The 14,740-nt window shown below is 43.4% G+C and overlaps 1 protein-coding gene across 1 annotated transcript in view; it reads left to right on the top strand.

Annotated features, from left to right (window-relative positions):
* Positions 1-14,740, top strand: part of wwc3 (WWC family member 3) — a 193,974-nt gene that overhangs the window by 138,244 nt on the left and 40,990 nt on the right. The window contains exons 7-8 of the mRNA XM_072584498.1: positions 7,463-7,609; positions 11,435-11,508. Coding sequence (XP_072440599.1) covers positions 7,463-7,609; positions 11,435-11,508 — 221 coding nt within the window. The remainder of the gene's footprint in view (positions 1-7,462; positions 7,610-11,434; positions 11,509-14,740) is intronic.

The following is a 14,740-nucleotide window of genomic DNA, read 5'->3' as shown; positions in this document are numbered from 1 at the left end:
AGAAGTGGCAAATGGAGTTTAATTCAGATAAATGCGAGATACTGCATTTTGGGAAAGCAAATCTTAACAGGACTTATACACTTAATGGTAAGGTCTTAGGGAGTGTTGCTGAACAAAGAGACCTTGGAGTGCAGGTTCATAGCTCCTTGAAAGTGGAGTTGCAGGTAGATAGGATAGTGAAGGAGGCGTTTGGTATGCTTTCCTTTATTGGTCAGAGTATTGAGTACAGGAGTTGGGAGGCCATGTTGCAGGCTGTAGAGGACATTGGTTAGGCCACTGTTGGAATATTGCATGCAATTCTGGCCTCCTTCCTATCGGAAAGAGGTTGTGAAACTTGAAAGGGTTCAGAAAAGATTTACAAGGATGTTGCCAGGGTTGGAGGATCTGAGCTATAGGGAGAGACTGAACAGGCTGGGGCTGTTTTCCCTGGAGCGTCGGAGGCAGAGGGGTGACCTTATAGAGGTTTACAAAATTATGAGAGGCATGGATAGGATAAATAGACAAAGTATTTTCCCTGGGTTCTGGGAGTCCAGAACTAGAGGGCATAGGTTTAGGGTGAGAGGGGAAAGATATAAAAGAGACCTAAGGGGCAACTTTTTCACGCAGAGGGTGGTATGTGTATGGAATGAGCTGCCAGAGGATGTGGTGGAGACGGGTACAATTGCAACATTTTAAGAGGCATTTGGATGGGTATATGAATAGGAAGGGTTTGGAAGGATATGGGCCGGGTGCTGGCAGGTGGGACTAGATTGTGTTGGGATATCTTGGTCGGCATGGAGGGGTTGGACCGAAGGGTCTGTTTTCATGTTGTCCATCTCTATGAGCATCCTTAATCTCTCATTCATTGGTTTAGTATCTTGAACGAGAAAGTTTTCTCAGAGTAGCAGGACTTTTAAACACCAAGAGATGAGCTATTAGAAATAATTCTTTGCCCACAGCAGACATTGCATTTCTGTTTAAGCGAGAAATTGAGAATTAGGGTGACAATGATTTGCATTCTTTGTCAGCATGACTCTCCTTCCGGCAAAGAATATAATCGCTGGAAATTCTTTCGTTCAAACACTGCATGCCAATTACACGAAACAGGAGCCTATAACTGAACAGAAGTACTTTCTGTGGTATGCTGTCTTAGTGACTTAATTGCTGATCAAAAGACTGTTCATCTCTCCTTTAATTTATCTCCATTCCCATGTCGTTTATGGAAAGCTGCTAGGCTCAACGTGCTCCCCTTCGGGGAAGAGAGAACTGTGTGTGCTGTGTTCTTTTTTACGACAGTGAAAGATAGTTGGTAACCAATGAGCAGATTGGATAATCTCAGTTCCATTTGTCTTTGTTCCACACCCTGACCATATCATTTATCCCCCAGGAACACTTTGGTTTAACCTCTATAATTTCCCTTTTATATTTCCAGCTTCTTTTGGAGGCTTTAAAAATTACTTTCCTTTGAAACTGTTACCCTTGAAAAATGCTGTTTAGTCACCAGGAGATTGACATTCCCATCAGTGGGTCACTTCAAGTGCTAGAACATTCCTCAACTTAGTTCTCCCATTATTGAGGAATCTCCTGTCACTTGCTGGTTGCACATTTTGTTTCTAAACTTCCCAAACTACAGGGTTGGCCTCAGCTTTATTCCTGACATTGGGTAGAACCTTCCTTGTGCATATTCACTCATGGGACGTTACTGGCTGGCCTTTATCTGGCACCTCTCTCTCTCTCTCTCTCTGTGTCTGTGTGCATATACCAAACTCTCTACAACTGTTAAAAGTTCTGATAGCAGTTTACCATCTGAATGTTGTGTAGCCACTAGAACCATAAGGGCTGCAAATTCTGGAGCTGCTTCTCCTCTGTTTGTTGGTTCAGCTTCTTGTTACACTGTGTCCCCGACTCATTCTCCTGTCTCTACTTAGGCTCCTACAGTTCAGTCCTGACAGCAGGTAACCATAGATTATTGATTTCTCCCCTGGGCTCCAGTCAGAATTAGGCTTACTGTCTGAACTTGTGCCGTCTTTCCTGACTTTTCATGTTTTTACTTCCCTCTGCCAACCCATAGGTCTGATACTCTGCTCCTTGTCTTGCATGTTCAGCCAGTGTTTTATTTTGTAATGGCCTTTCCTGCCCTTCCTACTATAAAGGTTTCCATCCACTCTCAAGCCCTATTCTGGCATATCCTAGGCATCTTGGTAAAACAAACAAGGGCAGAACTCATAAAATTAAAAGTAAGGCCTTGGGAGGTGTTGTAGAACACAGACCTTAGGGGTCAGGTACATAATTCCTTGAAATTTATGTCATAGGTAGACATGGCAGTGAAGAAGGCATTTAGCATGTTTACTTGCATTGCTCAGACCTTTAAGTACAGAAGTTGGGGCGTTACATTGAGGTTGTACAGGATATTGGTGAAGTCTCTTCTGGAGTAGTGTGTGTAGTTCTGGTCACCCAGTTATAGGAAGGATATTATTAAACTGGAGAGGGTTCAGAAAAGATTTACCAGGATGTTACTGGGAATGGAGGGTTTGAGTTATAAGGGGAGGCTGGATAGATTGGGAGGTTTTCCACTGGAGTGTAGGGGTGACTTTATCGGGGTTTATAAAATCCTGAAGGGCATAGATAAGCTGACTGGCAGGTGTCTTTTCCCTAGGGTGGGGGTTTTCAAGGTTAGGAAGCATATTTTTAAGGTGAGAGGAGAAAGATTCACAAGGAATGTTAGGGGCAAATTTTTTTACACAGAGCGGTTCATGCATGGAATGAAGTGATGGATGTGGGTACAGTTACAATGTTTAAAAGACATTTAGATAAATTCATGAATAAGAGAGGTTTGGAGGGATATGGACCAATCACAGGTAAGTAGGACTAGTTTAGTTTGGGATTATGGTTGGCATGGACTGGATGGACCAATGGGTCTGTTTCCATGCTGCATGGCTGTATGGCTCCATGCGGGACCAGCCTGTTAACTGAGCTTTGTGATAAATGGCCGCCTCCCAATCTTGACTATCACTTGGTCCACCTTTTAGTGAGCCCATTATTTGCTGCAGTTGAAACCTCAAAGCTCTCCTGATCTTTTCTGAAACCTCCTAAATGTCATTCTACCTGCATCATGCCTTTCAAATGTTCTGCAAAAATTTGAATGAATTATAGGTCCCTCCTAAACCTGGGGCATGATCCTAAATATCGTGGCTGTAGCCCCCAGTTATGTCAAACACATTTTCTGCATGTACTGCCCATACTGAAGCAATTGTGAATTTACGGTTCCTAAGTGACTATTTTGCAGAGCATTTTATCAATCATGGAGTGATTTTGTTCAGAATTCCCATTACTGAAAGGACTTTCTTCTGCTGTGTACGTTGGTACAATATTCAGATTCTCACATATATCATGGACCAGAACCAAACCCCCTCAAAATATTCAAGCAGAAGCCTAGACCCTAACTGTCATTCTTTACTTAAAGGCAAGAGAAGGGCACTGGATTCCACATGTGATTCAATTGGTCTACCACAAGGCTTTAAGCAAAACCCACTTTATTCTTACAACACAGTTAAAATACAAATGAAAAAAATATACTTGGCACAGCTTTAACTCTGTTGAAATGCTTTATTATTTACCTACTAATCATCAACTGTTCCAATATGGCAGCATCCCATAAACACACCCTTGGCAAAAGCAGATTCAGCAAAACAGATTTTTCTCATATGCTACCTATTCTACAGTGCAGGAGAAAGGAAACCTGAATGGAACAGTCTTGCAGCAGAGAGAGGACCTGAGTTTCTTGCTGCAGGGGGGAGAGAGAGAGAGAGAGACCTGTATCTATCAACTTCAACAGCCAACACCAGTCTCAAATAGAGTCATAGAGATGTACAGCATGGAAACACACCCTTCAGTCCAATCCGTCCATGCCAACCAGATATCCCAACCCAATCTAGTCCCATCTGCCAGCACCCGGCCCATATGCACATCCAAATGCCTTTTAAATGTTGCAATTGTACCAGCCTTCACCACTTCCTCTGGCAGCTCATTCCATACACATGCCACCCTCTGTGTGAAAAAGTTGCCCCTTAGGTCTCTTTTATATCTTTCCCTTCTCACCCTAAACCAATGCCCTCTAGTTCTGGCGTCCCCAACCCCAGGGAAAAGACTTTGCCTATTTATCCTATCCATGCCCCTCATAATTTTGTAAACCTCTATAACGTCACCCCTCAGCCTCCGACGCTTCAGGTAAAACAGCCCCAGCCTGTTCAGCCGCTCCCTGTAGCTCAAATCCTCCAACCCTGGTAACATCCTTGTAAATCATTTCTGAACTCTTTCAAGTTTCACAACATCTTTCCGATAGGAAGGAGACCAGAATTGCATGTAATATTCCAACAGTGGCCTAACCAATGTCCAGTACAGCTGCAACATGACCTCCCAACTCCTGTACTCAATACTCTGACCAATAAAGGAAAGTATACCAAATGCCTTCTTCACTATCCTATCTACCTGCGACTCCACTTTCAAGGAGCTATGAACCTGCACTCCAAGGTCTCTTTGTTCAGCAACACTCCCTAGGACCTTACCATTAAGTGTATAAGTCCTGCTAAGATTTGCTTTCCCAAAATGCAGCACCTCACATTTATCTGAATTAAACTCCATCTGCCACATCTCAGCCCATTGGCCCATCTGATCAAGATCCTGTTCTAATGAAAGCAAAACTAAAACCCTGGGTCTGTCTCAGCCTGATTGCACCCACTCATGCTTCTCTTGTCTAAGTTTTTTTAAAAAAAGACACTCCAAGAGATCAAGGCTTTTCACCCACTGTGTCTGAAGCATGCATTCCGCAAGAGAAACCACCCAGAGTAAATCCCTCTTAAAGGCACAGTACCATCATACCACACACTCCTGATTTCCTCATTGGCAAATTCACTTCTGTTATCCCTTAGGAATTTAGCCAGTCTTCTCAGTCTCATGCATATTATCTTTCCATTGCCTCGTCAATAATACCTTTTCCGTCTTTACTATAAATTATTATTGACCGATTTAAATCTAGTCGCTCTGCCTACAGACTGTAGGACAAAAAATATTTTGTGTTATCCCAGACCTTAATGTCCCTCAGGTCCTTTTTCATTAAAGTCCCTCACCAAGGGAAGAGTTACTATGGGTCACAAAGACATTTTCTGTACTCTCAAATATCACAATGTTCATTAATACCCTTTCTGAGTTTAGTGTATTCCTCATCTAGTGACCCTGCATTCTTAAACAAAACGTTCAACTTGTGAGAAGTTGAAATGTAAACTGCCAATGTAACTTGGAAGTGATTTGTTTCTGTCCCTATAAATTCCTATCCCTGGATGCCATTAATTCTTCCGTAACATTCTGCTTTGAGAAGATCAGCATTGTTAAAGAAATGCAATAGTAATCTGACAATGTAAATTGCAAATCTACAGATCTCCCAAAGATATTACTTTATTATACTTTATATCTAACTTTATTTGGTCTTTTTATTGAAGGCTTGCTCATCAATAAAGGCATTTCACTGGATTCTACCCTGTCATTATGATGTGATATTCATCTGCTATCTTAAATGTCCTTACTGATTGTTGATTTGTGATTAGACTGTTGGCATGACTGACCCTGAAACAAATAGATCTGTTACTCTTTGACCTTACTTTGGTCTTCCTTACATTTAAAAAAAAACACTTTATACTTTCCAGCCCATGTACTGTCCATTTACAGCCACTGCACAATTGAGCAAGTCCTTTCCCAGGATGGTCACTACTGGACTGATGCTTCTAGTGGCCAACATGATTGGTCAGTATTATCCTTCTCTCCTTCATTATCTTCCCTGTCATGTCAACTCAAAGACCTAGTTATTCCTTTTCAGACAATTCCACATACAATGATACTTTGAGCTACACCTGAATCATCTATTAATTTGTCCTTGGTTATTCCCGGGATTTATCCTCCTTCCATAATTACCCGTCTCCTGCTGCCTGTTGTAGCTGTCAAAAGAGTTTCTCGTTGTTTGATCCTTTTTTTCACAGTGCTGCTGGAGCCCTGTTTAAGAGAGGCCCAGAAATATTACCAGCCTATATCCTCCACTTTTGGTGTTATGTTGGTTAAACATGAAAGGGTTCAGAAAAGATTTACAAGGATGTTGCCAGAGTTGGAGGATTTGAGCTACAGGGAGAGGCTGAACAGGCTGGGGCTGTTTTCCCTGGAGCGTTGGAGGCTGAGGGTGACCTTGTAGAGGTTTACAAAATTATGAGGGGCATGGATAGGGTAAATAGGCAAAGTCTTTTCCCTGGGGTAGAGGAGTCCAAAACTAGAGGGCATAGATTTCGAGTGAGAGGGGAAAGATTTAAAAAGGAGTAATCTTTTCACTCAGAGGGTGGTGCGTGTATGGAATGAGCTGCCAGAGGAAGTGGTGGAGGCTGGTACAATTACAGCATCTAGATGGGTAGATGATTAGCAAGGGTTTGGAGGGATATGGGCCAATTGCTGGCAAATGGAACTATGTCAGTTTAGGATATCTGGTCGGCATAGATGGAGGTGGACTGAATGGGCCTGTTTCCGTGCTGTATGACTGTGACGTTATGCTAATGAGCCCATGTGTGACTTGAAAGTGGCCAAAAATGAATTCTTTCCCTAAAGCTTTGGATAGCTGCTCTCGAAACATGTCACTAACCCTAGTTGAAGCCAAGACCCTACCCAAGTCTGATACCCTGGCAAAATCCAACCAGTTTGAAGGCAAGTACAGATGTAGAAGTTTACAAGTGGAATCGCTGTAGTCTCCCAGAAAAGACACTTGCCAGTTAAAATGTGTGATGTAATTTTCAGTGCCTCCGCTATAGTAAATGTATCATCGAGCTTTATAGGCAAGCAATAGGCATCCTGTTTCACTTCCGTAAAGTTTAAGGGAATGTCGACACCTCCTTCACTAGTTGCTAGGCCGGATAGGTTTGAGCAGGTGAGTGACTAACGCCTACTCCTGTTTCTTGGGTTCTAATGATTATGATTGACTGACAAACAGTGGAGAAAGTGAGCTTCTGTACACATTTGTGAGAGGCACTCCCAGGCGTTATGACATGACACTGGAGTATTGATCATTAGAATTAGGAGCCAGGAGGAAACCAATGGCGATATTGTGGATCCTGCATCCTTCAGTACATTTTAAGGTTGGTTTGTGTTCTTGATCTTCATCTTCTGCATCATCAAAGGGATGATACAGTAAAGTCTCAAAAAAAGATTCTGTAATGATGAGAGGTTCCAATAACCTGTTTTCCCCAAATGCTCAAAGAAGTAGCACTTTAATTTTGGCCACGTGCTGCTGATGCCCCATTGATACAAAATGGCTGTTCTGATTTCTACCCACCAGCCTTAACCGACATTGGAAAAGCTTTAGACAGCAAAATGATTATACAGCGGCTGTAACTTTGCTACTCAGCACGCCTGCACTGAATTAGAATCCTACTGTATTGTTTGTCTTGCTTTCCAGACCCTTGCTAAACTAACAGATGAATTCAGGAATAGCTGTTACATTGAGAACTCCCTGCAGGATCTCCAGGTGAATCCAAGCTTGGCCTCTGAGTGTTTATCACAGCAGTTCTGTGAAGCAGGGTCACAGACTGACATCATCGGAGAGGTATGTTTTCAAATGCAAAGATCTATTTATTAACCCTGGCTAATTTTCATTGTGACTTCAGTCTGCATTTGCAGAACCGGTGACACTAGGTTGCATTGAGAAAGCAAAACAAAAAGATCTGGTTTTTGTTTTTCTCTTTGTTTCTGTAACTACAAAGGACTGATGTTGTAAGAAAGTCTTCAGGATGCACAATGTGCCTGAGAAACTGGCCAGGCTGATGGGAGTCCCTGAGCAGTGTTCGAGTGGATTGGAAGTGATTTTTGGATCAACAGTTAGGGCAGCAAAAGGATCCTGGCTGTTGGCTGAAAACAAAAGGTGCTGGAGATCGCAGCGGGTCAGACAGCATCCATAGAGAGAGAGCAAGCTAATGTTTCAGATCTAGATGACTCTTCATCAGAGCTCTAATGAACAGTCATCTAAGAGTCAAAATATTAGCTTGCTCTCTCTCTCTCTCTCTCTCCACGGATGCTGTCTGACCTGCTGTAATCTCTAGCACTCTCTGTTTTCAGTACAGGTTCCAGCATCTGCAGTAATTTGCCTGTTAGCTGATGTGTTTAATCTAGTACTGAAAATAACAATGGACCAAAACCTTTGTAAATCTGGTGTCACTGACTGTGAAGCAACATCCACACCTCAATAGGAGCTCCAGTGAGTGACCATTTGGGCAGCATCTGGTAGAGCAAAAGGGATGTAGTTGAATGGCTAGAAATGTGCATACGACTTTGCATGGCTAATGTCAGAATACAAGTTGGGAAGGAGGATTTTGTGCAGTGTATATGAAGATTAAAGTTCCCCGCAATAATTACATGGGTTTTGCTACAATAATCTTTCTGTTTAATGTTCAATCTGGTGGTGTAACTATTACTCACTTGTGTTTCCCAGCATTTCCTGTTCTTAAAATCTACCCATGCTGTTTCCATTCCCTAATTCTGAGGAAAGATCCTTTTGCACCACCATCCTTCTATATCATCCTTTATGATCCGTGCTGCTCTTTCCCATTACACTGGTCTTTTGAAAGATTGTGTATCCTGGGATACACTTTTAAATGGGACCTGAGGGGCAACTTTTTTTTTATACAGTGGGTGGTGTCTATATGCAGGTGCAGTTGCAACATTTAAACGATACGTGGATAGAGACATGAATAGGAAAGACTTGGAGAGATGTGGGCCAAATGCAGGCAAATGGGACTAGTTTGTTTTGGGAAACCCACTCGGCATGGCTGAGTTGGACTGAAGCACCTATTTCTGTGCTGTCTGACTGTATGATTCTGATATCATTGCCATTATAGAATAATCTGTTTATCCCTCCTTGTGATCCGCTATCTTGAAACAAGTGTTTTACGTACTTGGCCAAAGAGCATTAATTTTATTTTTAAATTATTATTTGTTGCAAGGAGATAATACACGTCACGAAAAGTATTTTACTGCTCTATTGCCTTGATTTTTTTCCCTGAAGATTTGGAACAACCTTTGGAATCTCTGCAATTGTGGCTGTCACTCTGACCACGCTGTCCCTTATCGCTGTCACATTGTCATGTCAATATCCCCCCCCCACCGCCGCCTCTGCCGAATGGCTTCATGCGCTTATGGTTATTGCATCGGTTTGCACAAGCGCCCGGCCATCCTCAAACGAAAGAAACAAGAAACCGAGGGTGCTGGAAGTCAGGCACAAACTCAAACAGCTGGGCTGATTCCTCTCCTCGGCTTTCTCTCTGCAGTACTCGCAAAATTCTGCCAGATCTGCTGAGTTCTTCCAGTGATTTATGACTCCCTAATATCCTTGTTCCCTGCAAAGTACTTTACGCCAGTTAACCTATGTCAAGTAGGTAAAAACAATGACTGCAGATGCTGAAAACCAAATACTGGATTAGTGGTGCTGGAAGAGCACAGCAGTTCAGGCAGCATCCAACAAGCAGCGAAATCGACGTTTCGGGCAAAAGCCCTTCATCAGGAATAAAGGCAGTGAACCTGAAGCATGGAGAGATAAGCTAGAGGAGGGTGGGGGTGGGGAGAGAGTAGCATAGAGTACAATGGGTGAGTGGGGGAGGAGATGAAGGTGATAGGTCAGGGAGGAGAGGGTGGAGTGGATAGGTGGAAAAGGAGATAGGCAGGTAGGACAAGTCAAGGGGACAGTAACTGAGCTGGTCAAGTGTTGAGGCAGCTCCATCACTACGTCCTGGATCCTCCGAGGTAACAGCAAGGATGGGTTTTTTTTGCAGAAGAATGCTGGGAACATCTAAGATGCGCAAGATCATTTAAAACGCACATGGGTTGGACAAGAGCACTTGTGTGATCGGTCGCTTTGGGTACCTGTCAAGAATGAGAGCAGCTTGAGTACCTTTTTGTAGCCCTGTACACTTGCTGTGTAAAACCAGGAGCAGAGGAAGCCAAAGGCAGTCCCTGGATAGGAAAAGTCAAATGCAGCTTGTCAGCAGAAGGGATACAGTGACTTAGTGGACTCAAGACATTAACTCTATTTCTCTCCACAGGTGCTGCCAGACCTGCTGTATTTCTTGCTGTGTCTGTTTCAGGCTGACTTTGCTGGTTGATTCTGAGCAGCTTTATCCATTGTACGCTTGTTCCTACCTCTTAAATGAATGAGAGTCAATTAGCATTTGTCAATGATCAAATAGTGATTTGAAAATCCTGTTCATCAAAGTTTTACTTGAACCAGAGGCCACTGTATTGCTTCTTTGTGAAGGAAACTCAAGTGTATGATGTAAGTGTGTGAGGTGGCATGGTGGTTAGCACTGCTGCCTTACAGTGCCCGGGATCTGGGTATGATTCCTCCTTCAGGCAACTGTGTGGAGTTTGCACATTCTCCCCGTGTCTGGGTGGGTTTCCTCCAGGTGCTCCCATATCCTCCCACAGTCCAAAGATATGCAGGTTAGGTGGATTGGCCATGCTCAATTGCCCTGTAGTATCCAGGGATGTGGAATTTAGGTGCGTTAGCTATGGAAAATATATAGGGTAGGGGGATGGGTCTGGGTGGGATGCTCTTTGGTGTGTCAGTTTGGACTCCTTAGGCCAAAAGGCCTGTTTCCACATGGTAGGTAGGGACTCTTGTACCTAGAGCACTTGAATCATTCATTTCTCCCATCTGCAGGGGAACCCCGATTATCCGAACGCCTTGGGCGGGGAGTATTTTGTTTGGATAATCGAATGTTCAGATAATCAAATGCTGGCTAACGCAGTAAAGGGAATTGTTTCACTTCTGGAGTGCAGGAATGATTAGCCAAGACGTTTCATTCTATGCAACTTGCGTATGACATTTGGTTGGCTCATGGTGTGATACTGAGCTAGGAAAGGGGGTAAATCCATCTCTTAAAAACAAAGTTCTGGAGAAACTCAGCAGGTCAGAGTTAACTTTTCAAGGCTAATGTGACTTGTTCAGAAGCTTAACTCAAAGTGTTAAACTGCGTTCTCTCCACAGATGCTGCCAGACACGCTGGGTAACTCCAGCAACTTTTGCTTTCATTTCTGATCTCCAGCATCTGCAGTCATTTGCTTTTATTTAAACCATTTCTAAAGACTATTATTGCTCATCTTGTTTAAACCATGCACTCTCCAGTCTGGCCACTGGGGATTCTGGTTTCTTATGCGTACTGCCCAATGTGTATAGGTAGAAGGCACATTTTTGCAAAAGGTTAGCAGCGTTTTATAATACTGGCTTGACCTTATTTCAAAACATTTTGTCCTTTTAGCTAAATATTCTCATTGAGCCAAGTCCCCCTTTTCAATGCAACCTTTTGAGATCCATGTGAACTAAGAGTTTAGATTTATTAATATTTGCTCTGAATAAATGTTAATGCTTTTCCTTTTACAGTTTTCATCTGATGGAAGGTCTAAGCTAGCAGACAGAGTTCGACTTAGTTGGCAGTATGAGGAAGCTAAGAAGAGGTAATCAACATTCAATGTATTCACAAATAATCCTTGTCTCTTAATTCTTAATGCTCTTTTTTTTCCCTCCTCCTCCATATACTTTTCCTTTTGGATAGGGATTATAGCGAAGAGCCTGTTGGTTACAAGTTATTTGCAAAATGATGTATTAAGGGCTGTGAGGTCACATGACAGGTAAGACTTTGACAACTGATCTTGGGTGGAGTCATGCAGGGAATACAGTCTTCCTCCATCTCAGAGAGGACCCAACTGATATTGTCACATCACTTTGCTGGCTACTGTCCTTTAGCTGGGATGTAGTGTGCCGTTGCATAATCTGTTGGCTGTTACTGACCAGTGCTCATGTGGTTAAGTACAGCGGTCAGCAAACATTGGTGAGAGGGCTCTCCTGTACTCCAGAGTGGTTGGTGCTTTCATCAGAGGAAGGAACCTGGATGCCACGTGTTGCTTTGAGATATGATGCCATGCATGCTTTTTGGAAATTAAGGCTATGCCACATGTGCCATGTACAATGCAGGAAAATACTCAGTTCCTCAGCATTCGCTAAAGGTCCTCAGACAGCAGCTTCCAAACCCGTGGCCACTTCCATCGAGAAGGCTCCCCACCGCTCGCCATCCCGACTTGGAAATGTATCGCCGTTCCTTCCCTGAGGCTGGGTCAAGATGCTGGGATGCCCTCCCTAAGGGGCATTGAGGGACCATCTCCAAAACATGGACTGCAGCGGTTCAAGAAGGCAGCCCTCCCCCCACCTTCTCCCAGGGGCAACTAGGGACGGGCAATAAATGCTGGGCCTGGCCAGCGATGCCAGCATCCGACAAGTGAATGAAAAAAGCAAAGACATCCGTTGCTGAGCACAGAGTTTACCAAATAAAAATAAAGTCAAGGAAAAGACCAGAGGAGGTCAAAAAAGCAGGTTGTTTTTCCCCTTTCCCCTCTCCGAGGGAGCTGGTTCTGATGAAAGGGGAGTAGTGTTTTCACGAAGAGCTATAATGTGAGGGTAAGTGTGTTGACTACATTGCAGTAGCTATTCTCTTTTTTTTATGGTCACATGCTTTGTTTATCATGCATTCCTGCCTTTGGCTTGTTGGGATTACTGGAAAGCCTGTGTGTTTACATGCATTACAGTGTTTTCATTCCAGCTCTCTTGGGCAGACGTCAGTACACAGTGGACTACAGAATGTGCTGTGCTCTATTCTTTTTTTTTCTTAAGCAAGAAATATAATTTCTCTCTGTCAACCAAAACATTGCAGCAACAGCACGATAGGTTCCCCATAGCTATCTCGCAAAGTTCAAGGGAATAGACAATAGACAATAGACAATAGATGCAGGAGTAGGCCATTCTGCCCTTCGAGCCTGCACCGCCATTCAATATGATCATGGCTGATCATTCCTAATTAGTATCCTGTTCCAGCCTTATCTCCATACCCCTTGACTCCACTATCTTTAAGAGCTCTATCCAATTCTTTCTTAAAAGAATCCAGAGACTGGGCCTCCACTGCCCTCTGGGGCAGAGCATTCCACACAGCCACCACTCTCTGTGTGAAGTAGTTTCTCCTCATCTCTGTCCTAAATGGTCTACCCCGTATTTTTAAGTTGTGTCCTCTGGTTCGGCACTCCCCCATCAACGGAAATATGTTCCCTCCTGCCAGAGTGTCCAATCCTTTCATAAGCCTATACGTTTCAATCAGATCCCCTCTCAGTCTTCTAAACTCAAGGGTATACAAGCCCAGTCGCTTCAGTCTTTCCGTGTAAGGCAATCCTGCCATTCCAGGAATTGACCTCGTGAACCTACGCTGCACTCCCTCAATAGCCAGAATGTCTTTCCTCAAATTTGGAGACCAGAACTGTACACAGTACTCCAGGTGTGGTCTCACCAGGGCCCTGTACAGCTGCAGAAGCACCTCTTTGCTTCTATACTCAATCCCTCTTGTTACGAAGGCCTCCCTCTTGTTACGAATATTTTAATACATTAAAAAAAGTACACTGTAATCCATTTTTGACTTTATTTTGAGAGAACTTTTTTTAAATGAACTCGAGAAGGTGTCAATGTTTAAAGACGAAGGAGATCTTTCAAGAAGAATGGACCTGAAAAGTACCTCAAGGTGAAGCAGACAACTGTGTCATGCGTTTGTTGGCAAGGTCAACCTCAGCTTAAAGAAAATGCTGGCCTTTAGATCCAGCCCCTGGTAACCTCAGAACATTGCAAAGCACTGCACAATGACTGTTATCATGTCGGAGGTTAATTGCAAAACAAGTACGTTGCAGCTTGAGTAGTAGAATACAACAGTCTTGTGAATTTATTTGCTGTCCAAGATGAAAAGATTTACAAGGATGTTGCCAGGCTTGGAGGGTTTGAGCTAAAGGGAGAGGCTGAAAAGGCTGGGGCTGTTTCCCGAGAGCATCAGAGGCTCTGGGTAGTGAGTAGGGTGAACAGACGAGGTCTTTTCCCTAGGGTGGGGGAGTCCAGAACGATAAGGCATTGTTTTAAAGGTGAGAGAGGAAAGATTTTAAAAGGGACCTAAGGGACACCTTTTTCACACAGAGGGTGGTGTGTGTATGGAATGAGCTGCCAGAGGAAGTGGTGGAGGCTGGTACAATCACAAGCATTTAAAAGGCATCTGGATGGGTATAAAATAGGAAAGGTTTAGAGGGAAATGGGTTGTGCTGGCAAATGGGACTATCTGGTGGGCATGGATGGGTTGGACCAAAGGGTCTGTTTCCGTGCTGTACATCTCTATGACTCTACGTCATACAATAGGCACTTTTGAGTATCCTGAACAAGAGCAAATTTGCCACATCACCAACTTGTCACTGCATTGTGAATCTTGGATGCCACAAATGTCCAGAAAACAGAACGAGACGAGGTTTTGTGGGAGATTTCCAACAGTACAACAGTGCTACTGCTAAAAGTGATCACTCCAGTAGCTGTACGTACTAAGATTGTGAAATGTATCATTAACACAAGTTCTTCTTCCTTACCATTCATTGTGTGACTGGTGATGCGATAACTCAGACATAACATAGACTTTGAAGGTCTGTGACATTGATATGGGTGAGGGGAAGGTCTCAGACATTCTTAGCTCAGTATGTTTTGTCCGTTACCTGTATCTTTCACTTACAAATGGGGCTCAAACAGAGGCACCATCTGGATTCCCTTGTGAGATTAATGAGATGCACATGATCCACAAGGTCAGCACTCATACCAGAGCCACTCTTCACACTCAAAATATTC

The sequence above is a fragment of the Chiloscyllium punctatum genome, chromosome 15 (genome assembly GCF_047496795.1).
Source record: "Chiloscyllium punctatum isolate Juve2018m chromosome 15, sChiPun1.3, whole genome shotgun sequence".
NCBI classification, from domain to species: Eukaryota; Metazoa; Chordata; class Chondrichthyes; order Orectolobiformes; family Hemiscylliidae; genus Chiloscyllium; species Chiloscyllium punctatum.
Note: the sequence above shows the minus strand (reverse complement) of the source record. Positions and strands in the feature narration are given on the sequence as shown.